The 23,660-nt window shown below is 39.5% G+C and overlaps 1 protein-coding gene across 17 annotated transcripts in view; it reads left to right on the forward strand.

The window, feature by feature from the left end:
- Positions 1-23,660, forward strand: part of si:dkey-21e5.1 (potassium channel subfamily T member 1) — a 72,081-nt gene that overhangs the window by 35,959 nt on the left and 12,462 nt on the right. For 12 of the 17 annotated variants that reach the window (XM_037099066.1, XM_037099060.1, XM_037099061.1 and 9 more), the window contains 19 exons: positions 5,879-5,958; positions 7,233-7,338; positions 8,203-8,265; positions 8,377-8,425; positions 8,629-8,688; positions 10,428-10,502; positions 10,684-10,767; positions 12,789-12,883; positions 13,882-14,062; positions 14,581-14,745; positions 15,730-15,866; positions 16,969-17,032; positions 17,297-17,405; positions 17,496-17,604; positions 20,010-20,159; positions 20,280-20,515; positions 20,772-20,792; positions 21,699-21,912; positions 23,549-23,654. In XM_037099066.1, coding sequence (XP_036954961.1) covers positions 5,879-5,958; positions 7,233-7,338; positions 8,203-8,265; positions 8,377-8,425; positions 8,629-8,688; positions 10,428-10,502; positions 10,684-10,767; positions 12,789-12,883; positions 13,882-14,062; positions 14,581-14,745; positions 15,730-15,866; positions 16,969-17,032; positions 17,297-17,405; positions 17,496-17,604; positions 20,010-20,159; positions 20,280-20,515; positions 20,772-20,792; positions 21,699-21,912; positions 23,549-23,654 — 2,104 coding nt within the window. The remainder of the gene's footprint in view (positions 1-5,878; positions 5,959-7,232; positions 7,339-8,202; positions 8,266-8,376; positions 8,426-8,628; positions 8,689-10,427; positions 10,503-10,683; positions 10,768-12,788; positions 12,884-13,881; positions 14,063-14,580; positions 14,746-15,729; positions 15,867-16,968; positions 17,033-17,296; positions 17,406-17,495; positions 17,605-20,009; positions 20,160-20,279; positions 20,516-20,771; positions 20,793-21,698; positions 21,913-23,548; positions 23,655-23,660) is intronic. The other 5 variants (XM_037099062.1, XM_037099071.1, XM_037099075.1 and 2 more) reach the window with 1 other exon arrangement.

Here is a 23,660-nt window from a genome sequence, read left to right on the forward strand (position 1 = left end):
GATTCACCCATCAATTATTCAAATCCACAACGGTGCTTGGTGCAGCTTGACAAATCTACCGTTGTTCCACTGTCTGGGGAGAACCCTGGATAAAACAAAATATAAAAGAACAACATTAAAACCTTTCAACTCTCACCAAAATTCAACCTAGGCTTTTTTTGTGAATGTATATGAGTCAAACCTTTGTGTAAAAGCATAATCACGTCGAAAGAGGCACTTTTGAGACTGACCGTATTTTTGTTTTTGGCTCAAGCTCATTTTCAATGGGAGTGTAAGGGGCACTTTTAGGCTAGCATTAAAATCGCTATTTTTAAAACACTAAGAAGGCTCGACACAACATGAAACTTTGCTCGTATTATCATCAGGGTCTGTACACATGAACACGAGCACTGAGAACATTGTTTGTGTACACAGAGTTTACTAAAAGAACGCTAACAGCTCATGTTAGCAGTTGCTTGTTCCACTAGCCATCATCATGGGATCGACACGTCTGGTCTGCCATGATGAAGAGTTTGGCTTTAAGTGTCTAAGCCTGCAGTAATCTACTATCACGAGGTTTTCAGATAGCAGTATCTAAAATAGGGCGCTTCCTGAATGAGGCAGACATTAAAACCATGACTTTTTTGCACATATCTATCTCAGAGTCAGATTGAAGGTCAATTGTACTTTCAAAAACTGGGTGTTTTTTTTGTTTTTTTTAATCACTCCGCCACATCTCCCATCATATATAATTAACATTTGCAAATGTATACCCACAATTCAATACATGAGAGCAACATCGTCATTTTGTAACTTTATTTTTCAGTCCAGGCTGCAAATTCAACAATTAACAGACTATAATGTTCTGTAGGCTGAAAACTCCCCAATTATTCTGTCACTGCATCAATGCAAAATCTTCCACATGTGCATCGCATTATTATCTAACAAATATACATTATAATTACTTGCACAAAACAGTATGCAACACAGAAGCATCAGTGTTAACATCTTAGAATGGACTTGTGTTGCAGCTTCCTTACAGAGTTCCCCGCAGTAATTTTTGGCCCCGGGTGATGTTGTGCCGGCTATCTGATACTGTAGTTCACCCATGCTTGCTCCTGCTACACTCTGGCAAATAGTCCATATGGCACAGAGCATCTGGCAGCTGTGTGACAATGTGTTTTTTTTTTTTTTTTTTTTTTTCCATCACCAAAATGAACGCAAACATTTGAGCAGCTCTGTTCTGTGAACTAAATTATCCTGAGGTCAACAAGCTGTTTGATGTTTTGTTTACAGAGTCTACAAATAGCTCCTCTGTGTCTCAGGCAAGGGTGCATCCAATTGTAATCCTATCACTGGCAATGGTTATGGTGTTCTCCTTGGGTGTTGATGTGTGTGTGACACTTTTGACACTTAAAGCATCCCAGGTCCCATTCATCCCAGGTCATTCCCACCAGACTGCTTTCTCTGGGGTTACACTTTTACTCTTCACCACTTCCATTATAATCATGTGTTACATATTCTGAAGCTGTAATCTATACAAAAGGCTGTACATACTATGCAGGCCTATGAGTTGGGGACAAAAGTTCATGTGCCATATTTTGTAACCATGTGTAAACCTTTCTGCCTTATGCCTTGCCCACCTTCTTTAAACGTGCCAACCTGTTGTAGTTGCTGTCTGGCTTCTTGGATATTTAAACTGCTCATGTTTATATTTGACAGCCTGGATAATGTCCATAGATTGGAGGTGAAGTTTTGCAGACATGCCAAAGAGAAGACCATAAGTACTGAAAAGGTATTGCAGTGGCTCTACAGTTCCTGGCAGTCATCGTCAGAATGCTTGGTAGCTTCTTACATCCTTGTTTATGTTACAGACCTTTTAATTATGTGAACATAAATAAATGTTAGTGCAGTAAGGGCTCAACACAGACACACTTAAACTCTGTCTCTGTCAAATACTAATGGACCACAGTGTTAAAGAGACAATGTAATTAAAGTGCAGACAATGATCTACAAACTACTAAAGCAAGTTATTTTTAGAACCTAACATTAAAGTTTTTTTTTCATTAAATCAGGCTAGCAAACTAACATGCATGATGACTTATTGTAATGACTTGTATTGATGTAGACTTTTATTAATGATATGCAATATGACCCCCTGAAATTCTAGGAGTACAGCCATACCTGCAGCTCTGTGAGGCTGTATTTGGGCACCGCAATGCTCTGAGTCAAATGCTAACATCAGCTTGCAAATAATGACAATGGGACATGCCCGTGTTTAACTGTTTAACATGTAGACAATGTTGTTTTTGTTTTAGCATGCTAACATATTATTTGCTAATTTGCCAATTAGCAATTAACACAAAAAACAACTGACGCTGATGGGATTTTTGTTAGCTAGAGAAGTCGTCCTAAAGATTCATGGATGTCAGCATGACATTTAATAGCAATACATCATACGGCTGTTGGGATACTACAGTCTTGACCAAAAATGGTAGACCCAGAGACAGCCAGATTTACATTAAATGATTTAACTCCTTTTAATGTAAAAGCTAAAGCCTAAAAAAAAAACCTCTCCTATACAAGCCTGTGGTTGATTAAAACTGAAGTTGTTTAATGCTTCTGGACAGCATATTCTCCAGTGCCCATGTCAGAGCTTCTCTCTGCTCCAATTACGGAGAGCAACAGCAACTAATGTAAGGTTAGAAATGGAGTCCGCTTAAATAAACTACTGACTGGCTTCCAGCACAACACAGATGTTCCACAGAGTCCATTTGAAGTTAAAAATCAGAGCCAAGAGAAAAAGTTATTAAGTTTGCGTAGTGTGAGACATTTATGATTCGAAGGCAACGTGAGTACTGCATATTTTCTTTCTCTTTGTGGTGTAGGAAATCAAATCCACCTAGAGATCAAATTCCAGCAAAAAGAGTGAATGCCCACATGCACTTAAAGTATATCAATGCAGAGGTGAAAAGTGTTTGGAGGAATTTACTCTTTTTCGCTGGAACAACACAGACATTGCAGCCCCTAGAGCCGTGCTGCTAGCATGGTTAAAAATGCTAAGATTGCTGTACCACATGGTTCATAGAATATGGTTCTAAAATACGGCCTCAAAACCTAGTAGTCTTTGTTTTATTTAAACTAAAATGTGAAGGAGTACAGAGCCAACACAACTGAAAAAATGTCTTTGTTCAAACATTTACCATGTGAACTGCAGGTGTCTCACCTTACATTCAGCTGAGCAGGGAAACTCTCACATTAATGATTGTCACCCCCACCTATACAAACAGGCTTTTTCATCGCCATGATATCAAGCAAATGCTAATGCCATTCTTATGTAAAATATAACATAAAGAATTGAATCATCAGAATTGAGTTTATGTTGGAGTCACATTTCAGCTTTGGGTGTGCTCCGTTTCAAATGTGAAGTGTAATTACAGGTACCAGGAGACAAGCTGGGTAAACATGGATCTTAGATTACGGCTGTGTCATTGATCGCATGATTCACCACCATCCGTCTTCATGGCAGTCTTTCATTGTTTGTCAGGTGATAGAGTAGTCACAATACCTGGTTGGATGGAGTTGTGTGGGATGGGATTGTGTGGTAAGTGCCTATAGACAAGGAAATAACATAGTATGTGCGTATGTGTGTAGTTATGGCTAATTCATTGTACTGGAACACGGACACGTGAGTGAACATTTCCTTCCTTGGAAGCTGTCTCCATGGCGATACAGCAGGAAGAGGGAGAGGGGGGAATATATTCAGGATGGTGCATATCTCCTGTTCTTTCTCCCACCCACACTCTTTATCTACACATACATACCTCCCTCAGGACTTGGCTGCAGTAATTGCCTTCCTACTCTTGCCTCCCATGTCTTTTTGCACCCTTTACTTTACTCATCTTGTCAAACATGGTAGAAGGCTATAAGGGTACATTCTGGAACCATGAGGTCATTATTTCTTCTCCTCAATGGTCATTAGTGACAACAAGCCCTCTACATTACAGAGACTATTAATATACCAGCATTCATCTTACCTACCTGCAGTAGCGACATCATCACTGGTGTTTAAGCGATCATTTTGGTCAAGAACTGAAGCCTGTTAAGGTCCATTATTTCTGCTTAAGCTGTTAATGGCTTCTGTTAACAGTGTTACTGTTGGCATCATAAATGAGAAAACATAGCTCTTTTATTTAAAGTACCATCTTTTTAATAAGGAGTTGGGTGTCAATTATTAATGGAAGTTTTTTTATTGGTGCTCAATATAAACCAGATGGTCATTTATTTATCTGAAGAAAATAGTCTGTGAACAAGAAAAGGCAAACAATATGACAGATTATGTGGTTTTGTACTAAATGTGTAAATTAGATATTAAGAGCAACTATAAATTAATAAACCCACCATGATCAATGTGGATTATTGTCTAGGTAGAGCAATTGAAACCTCCTTACCTTAACTCACACTCAGTATGTGTCATGACTCTACAGAGTGCATATGCATCACAGCAAGTGCACTACTACCGGAAAGTCAGTGTATGAAAACATAGGGCTTAATTTATTTAATGAGGAGCATTATTGATCAAAGTAGCAGAGATTCACTTCAAGATTCAATCTCATATGCATTTGTGGCAGTTTTTGTTGTATTGTGAAGGGGAGCTGAGCATAATGACGGGCGGTAAATGGATGGTAACAGAATTAGTCAGGAGGGAAGTAGCTTTTTCCCTCTACTGGATTTGCACAAAGCTCACGCTTTTATAGTCTTTTTTTACTGGAAACATTTACCAAACACAATTATGGCAATGACACAATTAGTATAACTTTTGCATAAAGCCTTCTGAAATTAATAAGGATATGCCATTGGGAAGAATAGTTAGCAAGATGCAAACTAAATTCAGTACCTTTTATGTATGGACTGAAATTTATAATTTGATCAAAAGTTGATATTGAATGCTTGCTCAGATTCTCTTGTTTTTTATTCTCCAAATCCAAACTTTTGTTACTTTACACTCTTATGTAGGCAAAGTTCTTGTGCAGCTCACTTTTTTTCTTTTTTTAACACAATTTATGCCTATGTTTATGGTAGAAGTGAAACTAACTGGAAGCTGAAAACATAATGGAGACCTGAGACACGGGTCGGCAATTGTGGGGCTGGCTAAGGCATGTGTGGACTGACTAATCAGAGCAGACTGGGAGGGGGGCACTACAGAGACAGGAGCTAAAACAAGGCTGCTGCACTCAAGAGTATGAGAAAACAGTTGCATTTTTTGGGTTTTAAACCTTGAAATGAGCATAATGTCTCCTTTTAAAGGAGAGGGACGGTGCAATTCTTGTTTTCATTTTGTTATTATAATCAGCAAAATTAACTGTTAGTTTGTCTCTCATTACTTGCTTAGCCCCCCAGCCTCTCTGTTGTACTTACACAGCCAATTTGCTGCTACTGAAGATGCCATTAAAAAACTTCATGAGTAAATACTTTTGTGTTTTAAGAGAGGTTCAGTAATTTCCCAAAATTGCCAGTCATGGTATATTTTAGCAAACTTTACTCGGATGGGAATCGATATCTGAGACTACTTTCAGCCACATGTTTATATTCCTCAAACCAAGGTATATCATCTTGGTGTCAGTGCTGAAACTCTGGTATTATCTTGACACCTGCAGGCTGAGTCCAAACATGATTGCATATCTGAATCTGTAGGACCACAACAATTGTCATAATTTACTGTGACCCTGCAAATACACTGATTTTTCTCACACTTGTATATTTTGTTCCATGAAAAGATTTACAGGGTTTCGTCAAATATTTTCTGGTCATTTCTGTGTGTATTTGTTTTGACAGGAGGTGCTGTGTGCATGTGTACCTATAAACATTTACACTGACATCATGTTACTGCTCCCCACAGGGTGCAGGTGGAGTTCTATGTGAACGAAAACACCTTCAAGGAGAGGCTGAAGCTTTTTTTCATCAAAAACCAAAGGTCAAGTAAGTATAGCCGACAGGGAGTGTCATGCCATTCTCCTCTCTTCCCATAATGCAAATGGGCCTGCCACTCCCAATAATGCTCAGAGCTAAATGAATATATAAAATCATTACGTAGGAAATAGCAGCCCATGATTACGCATATCCAATTTCTGTCTCAGTTGGGGTTTCATTATAACATTGACTGCCTCGCTGAAAAACCCTGTATTTTTGTGGCCCAGCATGGACTGAAAGAGTATGGCTCATTTGCTGAGAGACGAGGCAGGGCTGCAGTGTTTCTCTCAATATGAGATAAGACGGAAAACACCAACACATTGCTGAAAGCGACATTGGTGCAGTTTGGTGCATTGTGTCTAGAAGCTATTCATTTGCAGCACGCTGTAGAAATGCACACTATGGTAGCGCTGTTTCTCTGGTCAGATGTAAGTTGTTGACAGATCCACGGCACTGACATGGCTCTGTTTTTTTATTTTTCTTCGACTTGTCATTGTCACTAAGCCACCACAACAACATTTGACAGAAAAAAACAGAGTCTAATGAAAATGCCACACTCGGCTGCAGGGGTCTCGTGCTCTACTCCGTCACTACACTGTTTGTCAGTTTTCAAATAATATTAACATTGATGCTGGCTTAATGTGAAGAGGTTGTGTCTTGGGTGATTAGGTAGCTTCAGATGCTGATTAGAAATGGGGAATACGACTAGCACCACCCTCTGGTTAGCAAGCATACCTGCAGACAAGTTCCTGTTTTGCACTCTGGGTGGTGTTAGGTTGTGCATGTATTCTTATCACCATATGCCTATGCTTACCCAAACAGGAAAGCATGAATGTAACAAACATTAATATCCCTCTCGGCTATTTCTATGCAATCCCACCAGTTATTTATCCTGCTGTTGGGTCCTTCATCACATTAGAAGCCCATCAAAGTGCTGGTGTTATTTTATGTTATTCTTGGAGGATTTGAAAGTTATGCGTGAGAGGAAATTAGTTCTGACAGGCAGCCAGAGCAGCATGGAACTGCATCAGTCACGCTTCAGGGCTTCAACAGATAAAGTCTCTTTAGGCCTATCACGAAAAGTCATTTTGGGCAACAACTGGTGTTCAGCAGTTTCAGCTTCCCAATGAGGAGACAATCACAGAGGTGGTCAAGACATTAAGGGAATGAATTGCAGGTTGAAGTTGCAGAGATTTTAAATGAAGCCTATGACCAAAACATCAAAACAAACTTATTTCCAGACTAGTTTTTGAGCCAGATGATATGTCTTTGTTGGTCCACAGGCTTGAGAATCCGCCTGTTCAACTTCTCACTGAAGATCCTCACCTGCGTCCTCTACATAGTGAGAGTCAGCCTGGATAATCCCTGGGACGGCAATGGTGGTTCATGGTGAGAGTCACAATTAAATCTTCAGATATTCTCTATTCCAGATGTCTATATTTTCTGGATATTTCTTTTTTTGTTATGATTTGCTGTTGTCTTTTTTGTTTGGGTTTATATTTGGCAGCATCTTAGATACTGAGTAAAGGTACTGTGACGTGTTTTCCCTCAGAAAAGATGTTACTGTGTGGAAACTGTTTTCATAGATACAGCTCTTTTTTCTCGATCCTCCTACTTTTAATGCCATCTATCATCTTTCTACACTGTTGATTCCAAGCCCACCAGATGACTTGCCATATGCCAGAAGATTTTTCCTGGAATATTTTCCAGTTGCCATGTGCACAAGGCAACAAATAATAAAAGACATCATGAGAGAAGAACGCATTTACGAACACCAGTATTCAGGAGCTGTCCCATCAAACGAGCCATTAGGGCTTCCATAGATGTATGGTGTCACAATTATACAGTCACAACTGACCAATCACAGTAGAAAAGGCTTTTTGGAATGGGGGTCGTTAACAGACCCAGGCATTAAAATGGAACAGCCGCACAAATAATGAATAGAGCTCTAAAAAGTAAAGTGTTCTTTCAACAGACATGTAAACATTTTCTAGTAGACACCCAAAATAAAACTATGAACTTGAATATATGATATAGGTCATTTTGTGGGTGACAAATACATAAAGATATGCAGGCTGTAGATAGTCTGCTTTGAGCTCACTATCAGCAGCTTTTAGAGACACTTTAGGCTTGTTTTTTATGGCAACATTACCAACTAATGGAAATGCTTCCCAATGGGCATGTTTCCTCTCATGCACACACATTCACACACCTTCACACTCTTCTTATGTTTCCCTTGTTACCGTTTTTCAGTAATGGTACATCTTGTCGGAACAACAGTTGGACTAATACCACAAAGTCGACAAATATCAATTGGTACGTTTCAAGCATTTACTTGCAAACTGAAGCATGTTCATTATTATCTTTGTTTTGTATTAATGTACATGCACTTAAATGTGAGTAAAAACTGTATTCTGGATTTTACAGGGAGGTGATTTTCTGGGTTAACAGAAAGGATCCTGTATGGGCAATACAGGTGAGAGTAATAACACTCCAATGGAAGTGCACATAAATCAAATTCCACTGCATGAACTGAATCTCAATGCACGATTCATCCCAAATACCCTTTCAGCCATTTATTAGATAAAAGCATTGCAGAGTGCAGTTGTTCTGAGCAGCCAGAAGAGATGAGTTTGCATTTGCTGGCTTCATATATCTCCCTTTCTCCTTGTGCTCCAGGTGACAGTGGCCTTAATCAGTTTCTTGGAGACCATGCTTATCACATATCTCAGCTACAAGGTAAGGAACGGGTCTACAGAGTTTTGTTTCTCTATTTTAACCATGCAGATGTCTTACAGCTGTTACGGTCAAGCACTGCCAGCATGTTCTCCCCCAGCCCACGACTTCATTTAAAGGGAGGATTACGCGAGTAGCCTTTGTTCGATTCCCATTAGTTACCAATGGCTGCTTGTCTACCCATTGTCTTCTCCATACAAACATAACATTCACAAATGAATACAAATTCAAATAGAGCCGTATCAGTAAGTTTAACAAGTGCAATATAAACCATGCGGTAAGATCAGTAGACAAATAACATAACTCTAGACATTCAGTAAATTAACAGCAACCCATTAGCAGTGAGTAAAGAAATCCGCACTATATCTTCTATGGAAATAAGTCAAGCTCCTACGGGTTGAAAGGGTGAGTCTTTGCGTTAGATTTCTTCACTGCTAATGAGCAGGGATAAGCCGAGGGATTTTTGGCCGTTATACAGCAACATACAGTATGTAAATGAGGTGGACGGCATGTTGAAAACACTGTGTGTTTCTGTTTTCTGGTTACTTGCCTTATTTCAACTGGAAGTCATCAAAGAAAGGCTCACCCAATTTGTAGGCTAATTACACTGGGATTTGGGGATATGACAGCCGATAGCACCTGCTATATTAACACCTAAATATCAAGTTTGTTGCATCGCACCAGGCTCCTCAAGGTACTGCCAGTCTCAACAAGATTAATGTTTGCTCAGAATTATTTGTTTTAGCTTTAGTGCTATGAAAACTGGTTGTGTCTCTTAAAGATGTTGCTCCTTCCCCTGTGGTGGCACTCTTTGTGCATTTGTTGATCCTTTTATGTACAGCCATATATTGTTTATTCCCTCAGAAGGTTGTTTGGGGACTTTGTGTTAATCTTATGAGGACCAACATCCCAGATTGTATTAAATTCAGTTGTTTGTGAAATGTAGCCTCGTTAAGTGCCTTTCAGGCTTTTTTTTTTTGGTAAGCTTTTTAATGGCTCCATCATGAAGAGAATCCACAACTGAACTATGCCATGAAAACTCTGCTGCTCTCTTTATATGCCAATAGTATTCAGTATGTTGTATATAGTATATAGTGTATTCTGGCTTTTTGAAGTTAAAGCCTACACATTACTAGTCTACATCTATTAGTTTAAACATATTTTTCTTATCTTGTGTAGAAATAGTTAAGCTTTCCTACTGCCAAGGCCTTTTTGAGTACATAATTCAGCATGTAATAAGGCACAGATATTATTAAACTTAATTTACATAATGCATGTCTAAAAGCAGCAGCAGAAAATGCAACGATTAGTAATTTATTAAATTCAGTCCTTAAATGTGTATATAAATTATAAAAAAAAGAAATTTAATTTCAAAGGGTTACGGTTATTATAATGATAATTAAGTTTCTGTATTAAATAACTGAGTAGCCGAGCATTATTAATGGTCCCCACAAACAAGAACATATTTTGAATGAGCAGTTTCTTGACCCAATTTTAATGACTGCACCACTGGGCTCTGGTGATTATGTCCAATAAATACTGAAATTGATTATACCAAAGAAAGATGCATTATTAATGTTATTGATCTTGCCCATTAGGCTGTAACACGGACATACACAATCTAAAGAACTGTTGTTTTTCTGTCACTGACACAGAATGGTTTTTGTTTTGTTCACAGCCGATTTCCTCCAGAAGAACTTTCAATGGTTTATTCAATAATGTCCCATCTATTTCCTTTCTAGGGGAACATTTGGGAGCAGATGTTCCAGATATCCTTCATATTGGAGATGATCAACACAGTGCCATTTATAATTACTGTGAGTAATTATCTTAATCAGTCCATCAGTCAGTCAAAAGGCATCTTCATTTAGACTTGTGGTCGGTTTGGATTGCTGAATGTCTCAGAATAATGCAGACTAAGCATTTTCCCTTCAATAAAAATTCCCAAGTGCATTAATGATTTATATTTCACCCTTTCTCTCAATCATCTTCCTTAAGATCTTCTGGGAACCATTGAGAAACATATTCGTCCCAGTATTTCTTAACTGCTGGCTTGCCAAAGGTGCCCTGGAAAACATGATTGTAAGTATTTTCAATAATCTGTTAATTGCCTTGTACAAACTGTAGCTGTTGTGCATGAAACCCACTCAGCAGTTTGAAGGTACATTATCCATCCTGTGAGCTTATGAATATGACTGTTAGGCCAGAATGGCTTTATACAATTTAGTCTGAACAGAATTCAATTTAACAAATTCTTTTTCAGCTGATGCGGTGTTTCTGTGAACTGTGCACTGTCTAATGTATCAGTCATTAAGTCTCGGTTTAAGTTACATTAATTCATGTGATATTGTTACGTGTAGCTGTGATGCTGGCTACTCTGATTATTTAGCCTGCTGGCTAATTAGCATCCTATCAGAACTTACATCAGCACAACACTTAGAGGGCCTAAGGATGGAAACTCTTTCCCAATTGCTTAAACAAGCATGGCTATTAGAAAGGATTACGCACTGTTTACATTTAGTGTAGGACTTAACAGACCCAAAATTCTGTTTCTTGTATGGATGGTTACATAAAAAACGTCAAGCTATTACTTGCACTCATTCTAAAAATTCAGTTATTAGTACATTAAGTAAATTAATTAATCCCTACATTTATTTTTAATATCATTTTTGGCCATTGAATGTCACATTAATTTGATTTTAACAGATTTGGTCATCCATAGCTGGGAGTTAATAAAGCAAATGCTACTGGATATGTACTGGAAACCTATTGTTAATGAAAATGGTTGCATACACAAACAAAGCGGCACCACAAACAAATGTATGCTTTGTATGTTGTAGGAACAAGTCTGTGGGCTCTGTCTCAACCCAAAATGAATCACTTCTAGACTCCATTTGAGCCTTGATAAGCTCAGATCAATACTAAAATTGTTAATATTGAAATAAAGGAGCAATTCTGTACATACTAAGGTTTCATACTGTAAATGAAATTTAGGCATCATATTTGTATTTAGACAACAGCAAGAGCTGATAAAAGAGCAAGGCAAGCCAAAGCAAAACAATAGTGCAATCATAAACCAAACAGGACAGAACACTGCAGTGCAACATGGAAACATAGATAGGATTAAGATGCCTGCTGCACACAAGGCTGTTGTTGTCGTATCAATATTGTTCAGGATTTGCCATAGGTGCAAAGTGACTGGTACAGGGAATTGAAAGCAATTAGATGATATCCAGCTGGTGTAGTGTGTGTGCTCTCAGATGAAGCCATGACAGAGTAAGAGCTTCATGCCAAAGCGGTAGTTGGGCAGATGGTGGTATCTGTGGCCAAGCAGACCAGCACATGGAGAGAAAGCAGTGACAGCTCAGAGAGGCAGTGGCGGGGAGGCGGTGGTAGGCAGAACATGTTAACAAGGTGCCGCTGAAAGTGAGTCGTGAGCTCCTCCATTTTAGGACAGTATACTTATGTAGGAGAAAACACAATACCGAAATGTTACACTAGAGAGAAGAGGAATGTGAAGTTGGCCACAGTTTTGATTTGTATTTAGACAATGTCTCCACCAATATGGTGTGTATTAAAAAAATGGTTTTACCAAACAGTTTTTATTGAGAACTGACAGCTCAAACATAAGAGTCATAATTTGATGTGCCAAACCAGACTATAGCTTCAAACTAGCTTGCATCTGTCCCTTGGCAGGTTAGTGCAGAGATTCAACAGAAATATAAACGGTGCAAAGAAAAGACAGCACACAAGCTCCTTGTCAAGCAGGATGATCTATCGATTTCTGGCTGTTACCCAGAAACTCGTAGTGAGGATGTGCTGTAGGATCTAATAGCAATTATATATATAATATAAATATATATAATATAAATATATATAAATATATATATATATAAATAAATAAATAAATAAATAAATAATATAAATATAAATATAAATATATATATATATATATATATATATATATATATATATATATATATATATATATATAAAATATATATATGGTACTGTATATATATGGTATTCAGTTAACTAGACTGGAAAACAGTTTAGTGGGTCAGTAGACCTGCCTTTCTAATAATCTCTTTGCATGTGTCTAGAATGACTTCCATCGTGCCATCCAGAGGACCCACTCTGCCATGTTCAACCAGGTGTTCATCCTCATCTGCACCTTACTGTGTCTGGTTTTCACTGGGTAAGTGAACCTCTGTTGCATCTCTGACCACTGAGTCTGTGAGGCCCTCTTTACTGGCTCTTATGGCAGAATATGTTCCCTGAACTGTGTGCCACATTAACCTTTTAAAAATCTTCTCTTCTCCACATAGAATTGGTAGTGTGCTATTTGTTGGACACGAGGCATTCATGGGAGGAATTTATGCAAACATATCTTGTAAGAGCTGTTGACACAGTAGGGAGGCCAAAGGTGCACAGGTGAAATTTGACTGAAAGAGACCATGAAAAAGCAACAAAACAGTTGGAGTTTGCTAATTTTAGGAAGCCTGTTTGCTCTCCATACTGGCAAGAGCAAATCATAATTTTAAACACCCTGGCATTTGTTATCTTGAAGTACTTTCTTAACAAAGTGATCGATGAGCAGGAGGGAAACGTGCAAAAACACTTGTCGGATGTCAGGTCATATGCCCCAAATGCAAGCAGTCAGTGAAAGACTAAGAACAGGAAAACACAGCAGGGAAAAAGTGTTAAAATAATCACTGCTTGTCAACCCCTCCTTCTTTATTCCCTTTGTCTCATGGTTTTCCACTTGTATTACATCCATTTATTTTAGATCAGAGCTATCACTGATTAAAGCTTAGCTCTTTGGCAGCCTAATTGTGCCTTGGCCATTACCCTGCATCTACTGTCCACTCCAGTCTCCTCATGCCCGTCTGCCTCAGGGTTTCATTAAATCGCCAACTTATCAATGAAAGAACCCAAATTAATTGACTCAAGCAGTAAGGGGAACTGACAGATCATTCAATAGTGTCCCTCTAACTGACCAGCTGAGCAGGATCCTAAGCTGTATTGAATCCAGTGCCCTTTAATTTTGGGCAAATTGGATTTGATATCAATCCAGCAGGCTAGCAAGATTACCCTCATGAAGTATCTCTTCACATGTTTAATTTGAATTACCTGCAGGAGACGCGGCTGATGTAACACCATCAAGTCGTTATATAATTCCTTGTATTTCTGCAGAGCTTGTGGGATCCAGCATCTAGAGAGAGCCGGGAAGCACCTGACCCTGTTTGACTCCTTCTACTTCTGCATCGTCACCTTTTCCACTGTGGGCTATGGTGACGTCACGCCACAGATTTGGCCGTCCCAGCTGCTGGTGGTCATTCTTATCTGTGTTGCCCTGGTGGTGCTTCCACTGCAGGTAAACCAACTCTAAAATGTCATCAACGGCATTCACGCTTCTATAAACTTTGTTTTCAGTCCAGTCTGTTAGTCAGCTCATTTTCTGCATCTAGTGCTGAGGTTATCATCAAATATTAAGCAAAATTTTCCTGCAGCTATCGCAGGGCAAGGTAGCAAATGAAAATCTAACAAGATGTTTTCTTCTGAGATTTTTGGCTGCAGGATGAGTCTGCAAATCTCTCAAAATTCTGATAATGCAGACTTACACTTGCTGCATTAATGAAACCAACTATTCACCTATTGAATATGTTTGTAATATTTAGGAACAACTAACTTTGTCACTTCAAACTTTGTGATGCATACACAGAACTGTCCCCGTAGAGCCTATGTGGTGCAAAACAGAAGTGAACTCCCGCTGCTTACAAAATGCTACCTCAGCAGTTTTCACTCCAGTGCTCTCACCATCTGTGCCCAGACAGCAAATCTGTCTCTGCATTCTTGTTTGACATCTTGTTGTTTTTTATGTCTCTGTGTCAGTTTGAAGAACTGGCATACCTGTGGATGGAGAGCCAGAAGTTAGGAGGGAACTACAGCCGCCACCGGGCACAGACAGAGAAGCATGTTGTGTTGTGTGTCAGCTCGCTGAAGATTGATCTGCTGATGGACTTCCTCAACGAGTTCTACGCTCATCCCAGACTGCAGGTAACAAAACATAACAGTGGGTTATAGATGTATGATTATCAGAAAGTCAAATATGCAGTTAACATAATGCTGTACTGTCAGTTTTTGATCGTGATCAGCGATCAGTTTGATGAAATCAAATCATAGAAAAACAACAGTAGAAGTCAGGGCTGTGTTTAATAGTGAAAGAAAGAGCATTTCCACATGCACAATTCAAAGGGAACTCAAGGGATTTGGACTGAACAGCTGTGTAGCCTTAAGAAAAGCACTAATCAGTGAGTCTAATCAGAAAAAAGGCTTCAATTTGCTAGGGAGCCTAAAGATTGGACTCTGGAGCAATGGAAGAAGGTCATGTGGTCTGATGAGTCCAGATTTACCCTGTTCCAGAGTGATGGGCACATCAGGGTAAGAAGTGAGGCAGATGAAGTGATGCACCCATCATGCCTACTGCCTATTGTACAAGTGTGGGGGCAGTACTATGATCTGGGGTTGCTGCAGTTGGTCAGGTCTAGGTACAGCAACATTATGTCCCCAAAGAATGAGGTCAGCTGACTACCTGAAAATAATGAATGACCAGGTTATTCCATCAATGGATTTTTTCCTCCTGATCGCACAGGCATATTCCAAGATGACGATGCCAGGATTCATTAGGCTCAAATTGCGAAAGAGTGGTTCAGGGAGCATGACGCATCATTTTCACACATGGATTGGCTCTTTGGGATGTGCTGGAGAAGGCTTTGCACAATGGTCTGACTCTTGCATCATCAATACAAGAACTTAGTGAAAAATTAATGCAACGCTTGACGGAAATAAATCTTGTGACATTGCAGAAGCTTATTAAAAAGAATGCCACAGCGAATGCATGCCGTAATGAAAGCTAAGGGAGGTCCAACGAGATATTGGAGTGTGTGACCTTTTTTCGGTGGCAACTTTTTTTTGGGGGGGGGTCTACACTATATAAAACTTGTAGGATTATTTAAAGCATTCCTATCTCTTGTTCTGAAGGACTACTATGTGGTGATCCTGTGTCCGACGGAGATAGACATTCAGGTTCGCCGGATCCTCCAAATTCCTCTGTGGTCCCAGAGAGTCATCTACCTTCAAGGGTCTGCCCTCAAAGACCAGGACCTGATGAGGGCCAAGTGAGTGAAAGCCTCTGAGTTACTGCCCAAATTCAAATTGATATCTGAGTGTAAAGGTTTGAGTTTCAGTTGAGCACATAATCTACATTTGATTCATTTTCAAGAACTGGATAAGAATGCAAATGTGAAGTTTTAAATCCTCTGTGAGCATATCAGAGTCCTTGAAGTGCAGTTAGAGGATGTGATAGTTACAAGTCCACTTGGCTGCCCTCTGCTTGCATATTAGTGTAATGGGATTTCACAGTACAGTACACTGATCATCTGCTCATTGCAAAAGGCCCAGACGTAGACAGCATAAGAAACTGTGATAGATTGCAGTATGCATGTCCTGTCCCTCCAAAATATTGCACCATCAGTGTCTCACTAGTACAATAGAGTGTGTAAACAAAACCATGAATTTTTTAAAAAAAGGAGTGAAGTTGAATTTTTCCTTTGTTCCAAGTGCGATAAATGCACTCAAAGTCTTGACGCCACCTCTCAATTTCACTTGATCTTGGCCACAGTTCTAGTGGTATGTTATCAAAATATGCATTTTTTTTATTTGGTTGTTTGTTGTAACTGTATGATAAATGTCCCATGTCCTCTTCTATGTTGTGTTTATTTTTTGGTCCTCTACTAGAAATCAGATTTTCCTTCCAGGAACATAATGATCAGAAGTGAAGCTGTGTAGGTGAATAGATTGCTGTGGCAATTTTACGCACTGATATGTAATAGGTAAATTCACCCAGCCGAATGAGCCTCTGAGACACATCAGCCCTGCTGTGCTCAAAGATGTTCTTGTAATCATTTCATATTGTAGTTCTCTTCAAGTTCACAGAACATGTGAGTTTTCTGTCATGAATGAATGATCTCTGCCCCTCATGTGGCACTAGCCCTGGGCACTATATCAAACAGCGCTTGATTGTTTTCATGCTACAATGCGGCTGTAAACCTTTTCAGCCATTGTCACAGGACATTAGCACTCATCCCTGCTTTGCTTTTCTTTAAGCCCTGGTCCTCTTAAAGAATACATTTTATGTTTGGTTGAATGTCCTCCTCGGAGTTACCAACCTGTGAACTTCTTTGTCTTTATGTCTATCTGTTTCTCTCCATCAATCCTCAGGATGGATGACGCCGAGGCCTGCTTCATCCTCAGCAGCAGGAACGAGGTCGACCGAACTGCTGCTGTGAGTCACTTCAACAGAAATCAGTCGAAGCAGTCTCCAGCAAACTTCCAGTATAACCACTCCCGATAAGAAAGATTACTCCAAGGCTATTCCCTCTTCACACTTCCTGTATAAACTAGCAGAGAAAGTTGGAGGTGTATTGGGGTTCTATCAGAGATGCCATCGAGCACTGAGAGCACATTGACTCACTGAGGTCTGAAATTCAGATTGCGTTTACAAATGAGCCGCTGCATCACCTAAATTGAACCATTTCTTTTCTCACAGGATCACCAGACTATTTTGAGGGCTTGGGCTGCGAAAGACTTTGCTCCAAATTGCCCTCTTTACGTCCAGATTCTCAAACCAGAAAATAAATTCCATGTTAAATTTGCAGGTAAGCAAAGTTGGCTTGTCTTTGTTTCCTGACACATACCCTTCTAAATCTAATTTACTGTATTCTTGCACTTTCTCCCATTTTGATCAGATCATGTGGTATGTGAAGAGGAGTTCAAATATGCCATGTTGGCACTGAACTGTGTGTGTCCAGCCACGTCTACCTTAGTCACACTCCTGGTTCACACCTCCAGAGGACAGTGAGTAGATGCTACTATTTCTTACCAAAGTCATATACTGATCATCCACAACATTAAATCCACTTGGTGAATTACATTTATCATCCCGTTATAGTAAAACTTCCTGCTGGGAAACATGAATCTTGGAACTTGACACACACCATAGATTGGACTTGGTCTAGCTTGTCCCAGAGATGCTTAATTGGATTGGGATCTGGGGACTTTGCACCTTGGGCACTTTGTCACATTCCTTAGGCCATTCCTGAACAGTTATTGTAGTGAGTCAAGGCGCATTGTCCTGATAGGGAGGCCACTGCCATCAGGGAGTGTCATTGCCGTGAGGCGAGTTAATTGGTCTGCAGCAGTTCTTGGGTGGGAGAATGCCAGGATACAATGTTTCTTGGCAGGACACTGCATTGTAAAGAGATGATCAATGTTATTCATTTTACCTGTCAGTGGTTAAAATGTTGGGGCCTATTAGTGTACATGCCATGAACTCTCGAGGTGATTAAACACGTATTAGAAAGTTGCCTAAAACAAGCAACTACTATCTTGATGATAGTAAAGCGACATAGCTAACAGAGCCAGGCTGTTTCCCCCCATTCCAGTTTTTATGCTAAGCTAAGCTAACAGTCTCCTTCCTCCAGCTTCATTTGTATTGATATTTTCAACTAGCTCAAGGCACATTTCCCAAAATGTGGAACTCCTTTAAGGTTATTCAGGATGTTAGTCAGTCCACAGTCGAGTCTAAGTGGAGTTTATTGGTTTCTTGAAATGTCAGCCAAGCTACCAAGTGACCTTATTTAACTTCTGTTTTTTTAAGCGGTAGCAAGAGAACTTGACATCCTCAGTCTCCTTTTCTTTCTCTCGCCCCTCCATTATTAATCCAAACGTAACACTGTTCTCTGTTTCTGTCTGCTGAGATTTTACTCCCAGAGCAGCTCAACCTCTAAGACCTGTTTTTATTAAGTAAACCTTCAATCTTTTTAACTTTGAGTGCTCTGCTAATGTTTGATATCCCTTTGTGTCATTATTCATAGTGACAGATTCAATCACACATGATTAATATGAGAGGCAGATGGCTGCAGCAGAGGTCTTTCAGTTAAAAAGAATGTACCTGTTCTTTGTCTGCAGAGCTGACAACTGTACTGTCACCAATGCAAAAACTTGTAACTTTAAAGTCAGTAAACATAACCCTGCTTCTTGTTAGGCAATAAATCTGACCATATTTTTCACATTATGTGCAAGGTAACTAGCGTATATATTTTCACTGCTATCCACAAGAGAGAGTTGACATGCATTTCAATTTCCTTTATGGGATCTTGTACTGGCTTGGGGCTGTGAAGATGACAGGAATTCGATTAGATTTCTTCATGGCAGGTGTTAATTTAGACATCATTATATTGATTAAAAGTGATGAAAAGTAGAAGAATTGCCTAAATAAAATTACCTCTCAGCCTTTCCCATTTAGTTCGTAACCTCGGGACAACAATGTAGGAGGCTGGGTAGGACAGGGTCGTGAAAGATCAGATTTTAAGTCTGTGGGGAAATGAAGGCTGTGAAGTTGCAAATAAAGTCACATTTGATTTAAAGCTGCATTCGTCAGTGAATTGAAATGAGTCATTGCAAATAAACTGAGCCCTCGAATGTTCTTAGATTTTAGTTTTTTTAGTTTTCCAAGCCTTTAAGCTGCACTTTGGGAGTGTAGTACTTGATAAATATTAACATCAGGACATTATGTGCATAGCTTCTATTAAGCTTATCTGGTTTAAAATTGCTGTGTTTTTTCTCTTAATAATTTATATCACAGAAAACCAAAATGTTGCAATGTTTGTTTTTCCAATATTACACAGCCCTAATTATTAGCATTATCAGTCATTATTCATAACGTGTTTGATTTGCAGTCTAAAAACGGCTACAAACAGGATGAAAAGGAGGCATCGTGTATAGTAATGATTTGGAGATTCATACTGTGGGATTGCTGTCATGCAGTATAAGGAATTAAATAAACTGAACAAGTACACTAAGTACAAACCAAGAACAGCCGCTTTAAAAGCTTTTCTACCTATTAATTGGGGAACATAGCTGCACTGACGTGTTGCCGTGGTTACCAAATGATTTGCATAAACAGCCTATAGACATGGTGTATACAGATGGATTTATTATAAGTTTAACTTTCAAAATCATGTTAGTAGTGCACATGTACTATCACAAAAATACTGCAGTTGGTTTATTCACATAACAAACAGACGCACCAGATTCTGCTTGACAGCAGACCAAGCACCCGTTTTGGTGCGATTGTTTGGTCCATACTAAACAAACAGAACTAAGCAGGAAAATGGACCTGAGCTCATTTCAACCAAACTGAACAGTAATAACTATTAGCTTTTTTATTATTAATAACTATATTTATTATGCTGTTTCAGGGAGGGGCAGTTATCACCAGAGCAGTGGCAGAGGACATATGGACGCTGCTCTGGAAACGAGGTCTACCACATCCGCTTGTGTGACAGCAAGTTTTTTGGAGAGTATGATGGAAAGAGCTTCACCTACGCTTCTTTCCATGCCCATAAGAAGTTAGTAAAACTTCAACTAGCTTAATCTTGACAATCTATATCAGTATGTTGTCTCATTAGAGTAATTATTAATGTCTTTCGAAGAAAAACTTTTGGAGCTGAAGTCCGTTTTCTCGGCAGGTATGGTGTGTGTTTGATCGGAGTGAAGCGGGAGGACAACAAGAGCATCCTCCTGAACCCTGGCCCTCGCCACATCATGGCCGCCCCTGACACCTGCTACTACATCAACATCACCAAGGAGGAGAACTCAGCCTTCATCTTCAAACAGGAGGAGAAGCACAACAAGGGTCTGCCCGTCTCAGGCCTCTACGACGCCCCCTCAAGGCTGCCCGTGCACAGCATCATTGCCAGCATGGGTGAGACTGAGAGCCTGAAAAAAAAAAAATCACTTTGACAGTAGAAAATTTGGTAGAGAATAGAAAGTGAGTAAGCCAAAATGTCTGGCTTCCATGTAACAAGAGAAAATGGATGCTTTGATGTTCTGTACTGAACATTTCTGGTGGCTGCCTTGGTGATGCTTTCGCTGACTGATGCATGATTTTTTTCTTATGTGCCTTTTTTGCTTTCTTGGCTGACATTATTGTGTTGTGCTTTTTCTTTGATCTGTAAAAGTTGATCAGGCTACTTCATTTGGTAAGTTTGTGCATGATGCATCACTTCACTTACTTGTTTACTAGTCCTGTAATTCAGTGGAGTACAGTTTTTACAACTGATAATATGTAATTTTGCAACAGCAGTTTATTAATCCATTAGACTTTTATTCGAGCAAAAATTTCTAAAATTTCTTGGCTCAAGCTTCTAAAAGTCAGGATTTGCTGCTGTTCTTTGTTATTTATTGTATTAATTAAAGAGTATTTGAGTTCTGGAATATTAGTTGGACAAAAGATGCAAACTGATGATGAGCATTTTTCAGAATTTTTCTGACATTTTATAGACTAAACGATTTGTCAGTTAATCATAAATCGTAATCAGCAGATTAGTCAATGATGAAAATAATTTTGAATTTCAGTCTTAATAGTATGTTATACACTGTACAAGACAGTGATATTCATTAATGTTAGTACTTGTATTTCTTTTTTTAATAAAGATCAGAGTTTTGCATATTAGCTGATATATGTACCGTACAAGTATCATGTTTCTGATGTGTCTGATATATTCATTGTGCATATATCACACATCATATCACATATCATATTATTACAGATAATATGGATGACATATTTATTAACTCAGAAGAAACATCAATACTGTTTGCATGTCATTTGTGGTAGCTTCAGAAAGCAATGCATTTTCTCCTCAAGGTCAAACTGAGCTGAGCTAAAGAGGCTGGTGGGATTGATTGTGGCTAAGATGCTGAGCCAGCTACACACGGACCTTATTACTGTGCGTCCGATATGAATGACGGTTTTCCAGGACCACAGGGTTTTCTGAGATGAAATGGTCATGGCCTTACCACTGTTAGAGTATAAGTGCTGTGCATGCTATTCTAAAATAGCCCCACAGAATGCGGCTCATAGAGTAAACTGATATGATTTTCAGGCACTGTAGCCATAGATCTCCAGAATCCCGATCCTCCTGAGGAAACCAGCAAGCTGACCTTGCCGACGGAGAACGGCGCTGGGAGCCGCAGGCCAAGCATCGCCCCTGTCCTCGAGATTGCCGACTCCTCTGCTATTCTGCCCTGCGACCTCCTCAGCGACCAATCAGAGGACGAGACCACCCAGTCAGATGAGGAGGGATCTGTGGGGTCAGAGTAAGTAACTGACACAACTGGTGCGTTTGTAGTGTACAGTATGTATCGTCATGCAGCAGTAAAGAAGAGAAATGTCCTCATTGTGCCACCGTCTTACATTCTATACGTGATTGATCTACCCTGTCCTCCTTTACGTCATGTCTCAGTGGTTGTAGAACGAGATGGATGGGTTTGTAATAGGCGTGTAATCTGTATGTCATAATGCAGTAAGGTGCGTACATGGCAGTGATAGATGTGTATGCTGTGACACGAAGGTCAGCACTTTTCCTCTTGACTGGAGATCATGTTGTGTGTCCGAGGCCCTCATCTATCAGTCGTCCAGACGGATGAGTCATCATGATAACAGTTCAGCATGTCAGAGGAATCAGTTCATCTCAGCAGCTTTGATCTTCTACTCCTCTATGGAGATATGCATGATATATTCAAGATTCAAGATTCAAGAAGACTTTATTTATCCCGAGGGAAATTGTCTTGCAACAGTTGTAAAACAAAGTGAGAAAGGAATACAAAAGTAATAAATAATGGTAAAGTAATAAATAAACTAGTTACTAAGTACACAGAATGCAATCCAACCGTGAGCAGCATAAAACTGAAAAGAAAGTACACAATAAGACTGAATAAAGTGACAAGTGGTATAAAGTGAAAAAAATAGTAAATTTAGCAGCAGCATGAAATAGCGGCAATTTACTAAGTCCAGTGCAGGAGGACTTAGTAAATTGCTGCTATTTTATGCTGCTGCTAGATGGATAGAATCTGCACCTCAGCCCATATGAATGAACAACAGGTGCACCCAGACTTCAGTTGCTCTCATAATGTTGGACATAACATAGTCTTCTTAACCTCTGGGCCTCTATTACTATGCCCCATGACACAAAAGGAGTTTTTCTTCTTTAACAGTTGTCAAGCTCAATTGCTGGGGAGATGAAGGGTACTGCATTGTCTGCAGGAAACACAGCAAGTAGCTTAAGGTCCCACAGTGCCACCATGTGGTGATGAAGCTGCGGATGCATCTTATAACAAAGTCAGAATCTCTGTTATTGACAATCTAGAGGGCACCGTGAAACTGATTAGCGTAATTGCAGCTGGCGTTACAAATCAGGGGACACAGAACCAAATTTACAGACCTGTTGCAAAACAAAACGAGACATGATTAAAACAAAATGGGTTACAAAAACATTGTAGATGTTGATTTATTGAGCTGCACGGAGTCCTTCAGGCTGGTCATTTGAGCAGCTGCAGAAATGAAGCTGGAAGCAGGAACATTGTCATTCATGGTAATATTTCATATCAGGAAATAATGATGAGAATAATAAAGAATGATTTAGCAGCAATTTTTGACGATCATTCTGCATGAGGTGGAAACATTTCTACCATTGTGTATCGCTACATATTTTAATTAAAGTCTGCAGAGCCTACTTTGTGCGTGGGCTCGTCTGGAGCAAATGTGAAAAGAACCAGATTTAGCAGCCTGTTTTTAAGTAATTGTGTAGAGGGTAGAAAATCCCAGTTCAGAGCAGTACTGGTAAACATAATAAAAAGCCAATATCAGCACAATGTATCAGTTAAGGTTTTAACTTCAGACACAAGTTTGATAAGTTTGTATCCTCAGATGCATTTCTTGTTTCTTTTCCATCAGTTTTGTGAAGGGCTACCCTCCCAACTCACCCTACATCGGCAGTTCTCCAACTCTTTGCCACCTCCTACCACAGAAAGCTCCATTCTGCTGCCTCCGTCTCGACAAGGTGAAG

Source organism: Acanthopagrus latus, chromosome 5 (genome assembly GCF_904848185.1).
Source record: "Acanthopagrus latus isolate v.2019 chromosome 5, fAcaLat1.1, whole genome shotgun sequence".
Classification (NCBI taxonomy): Eukaryota; Metazoa; Chordata; class Actinopteri; order Spariformes; family Sparidae; genus Acanthopagrus; species Acanthopagrus latus.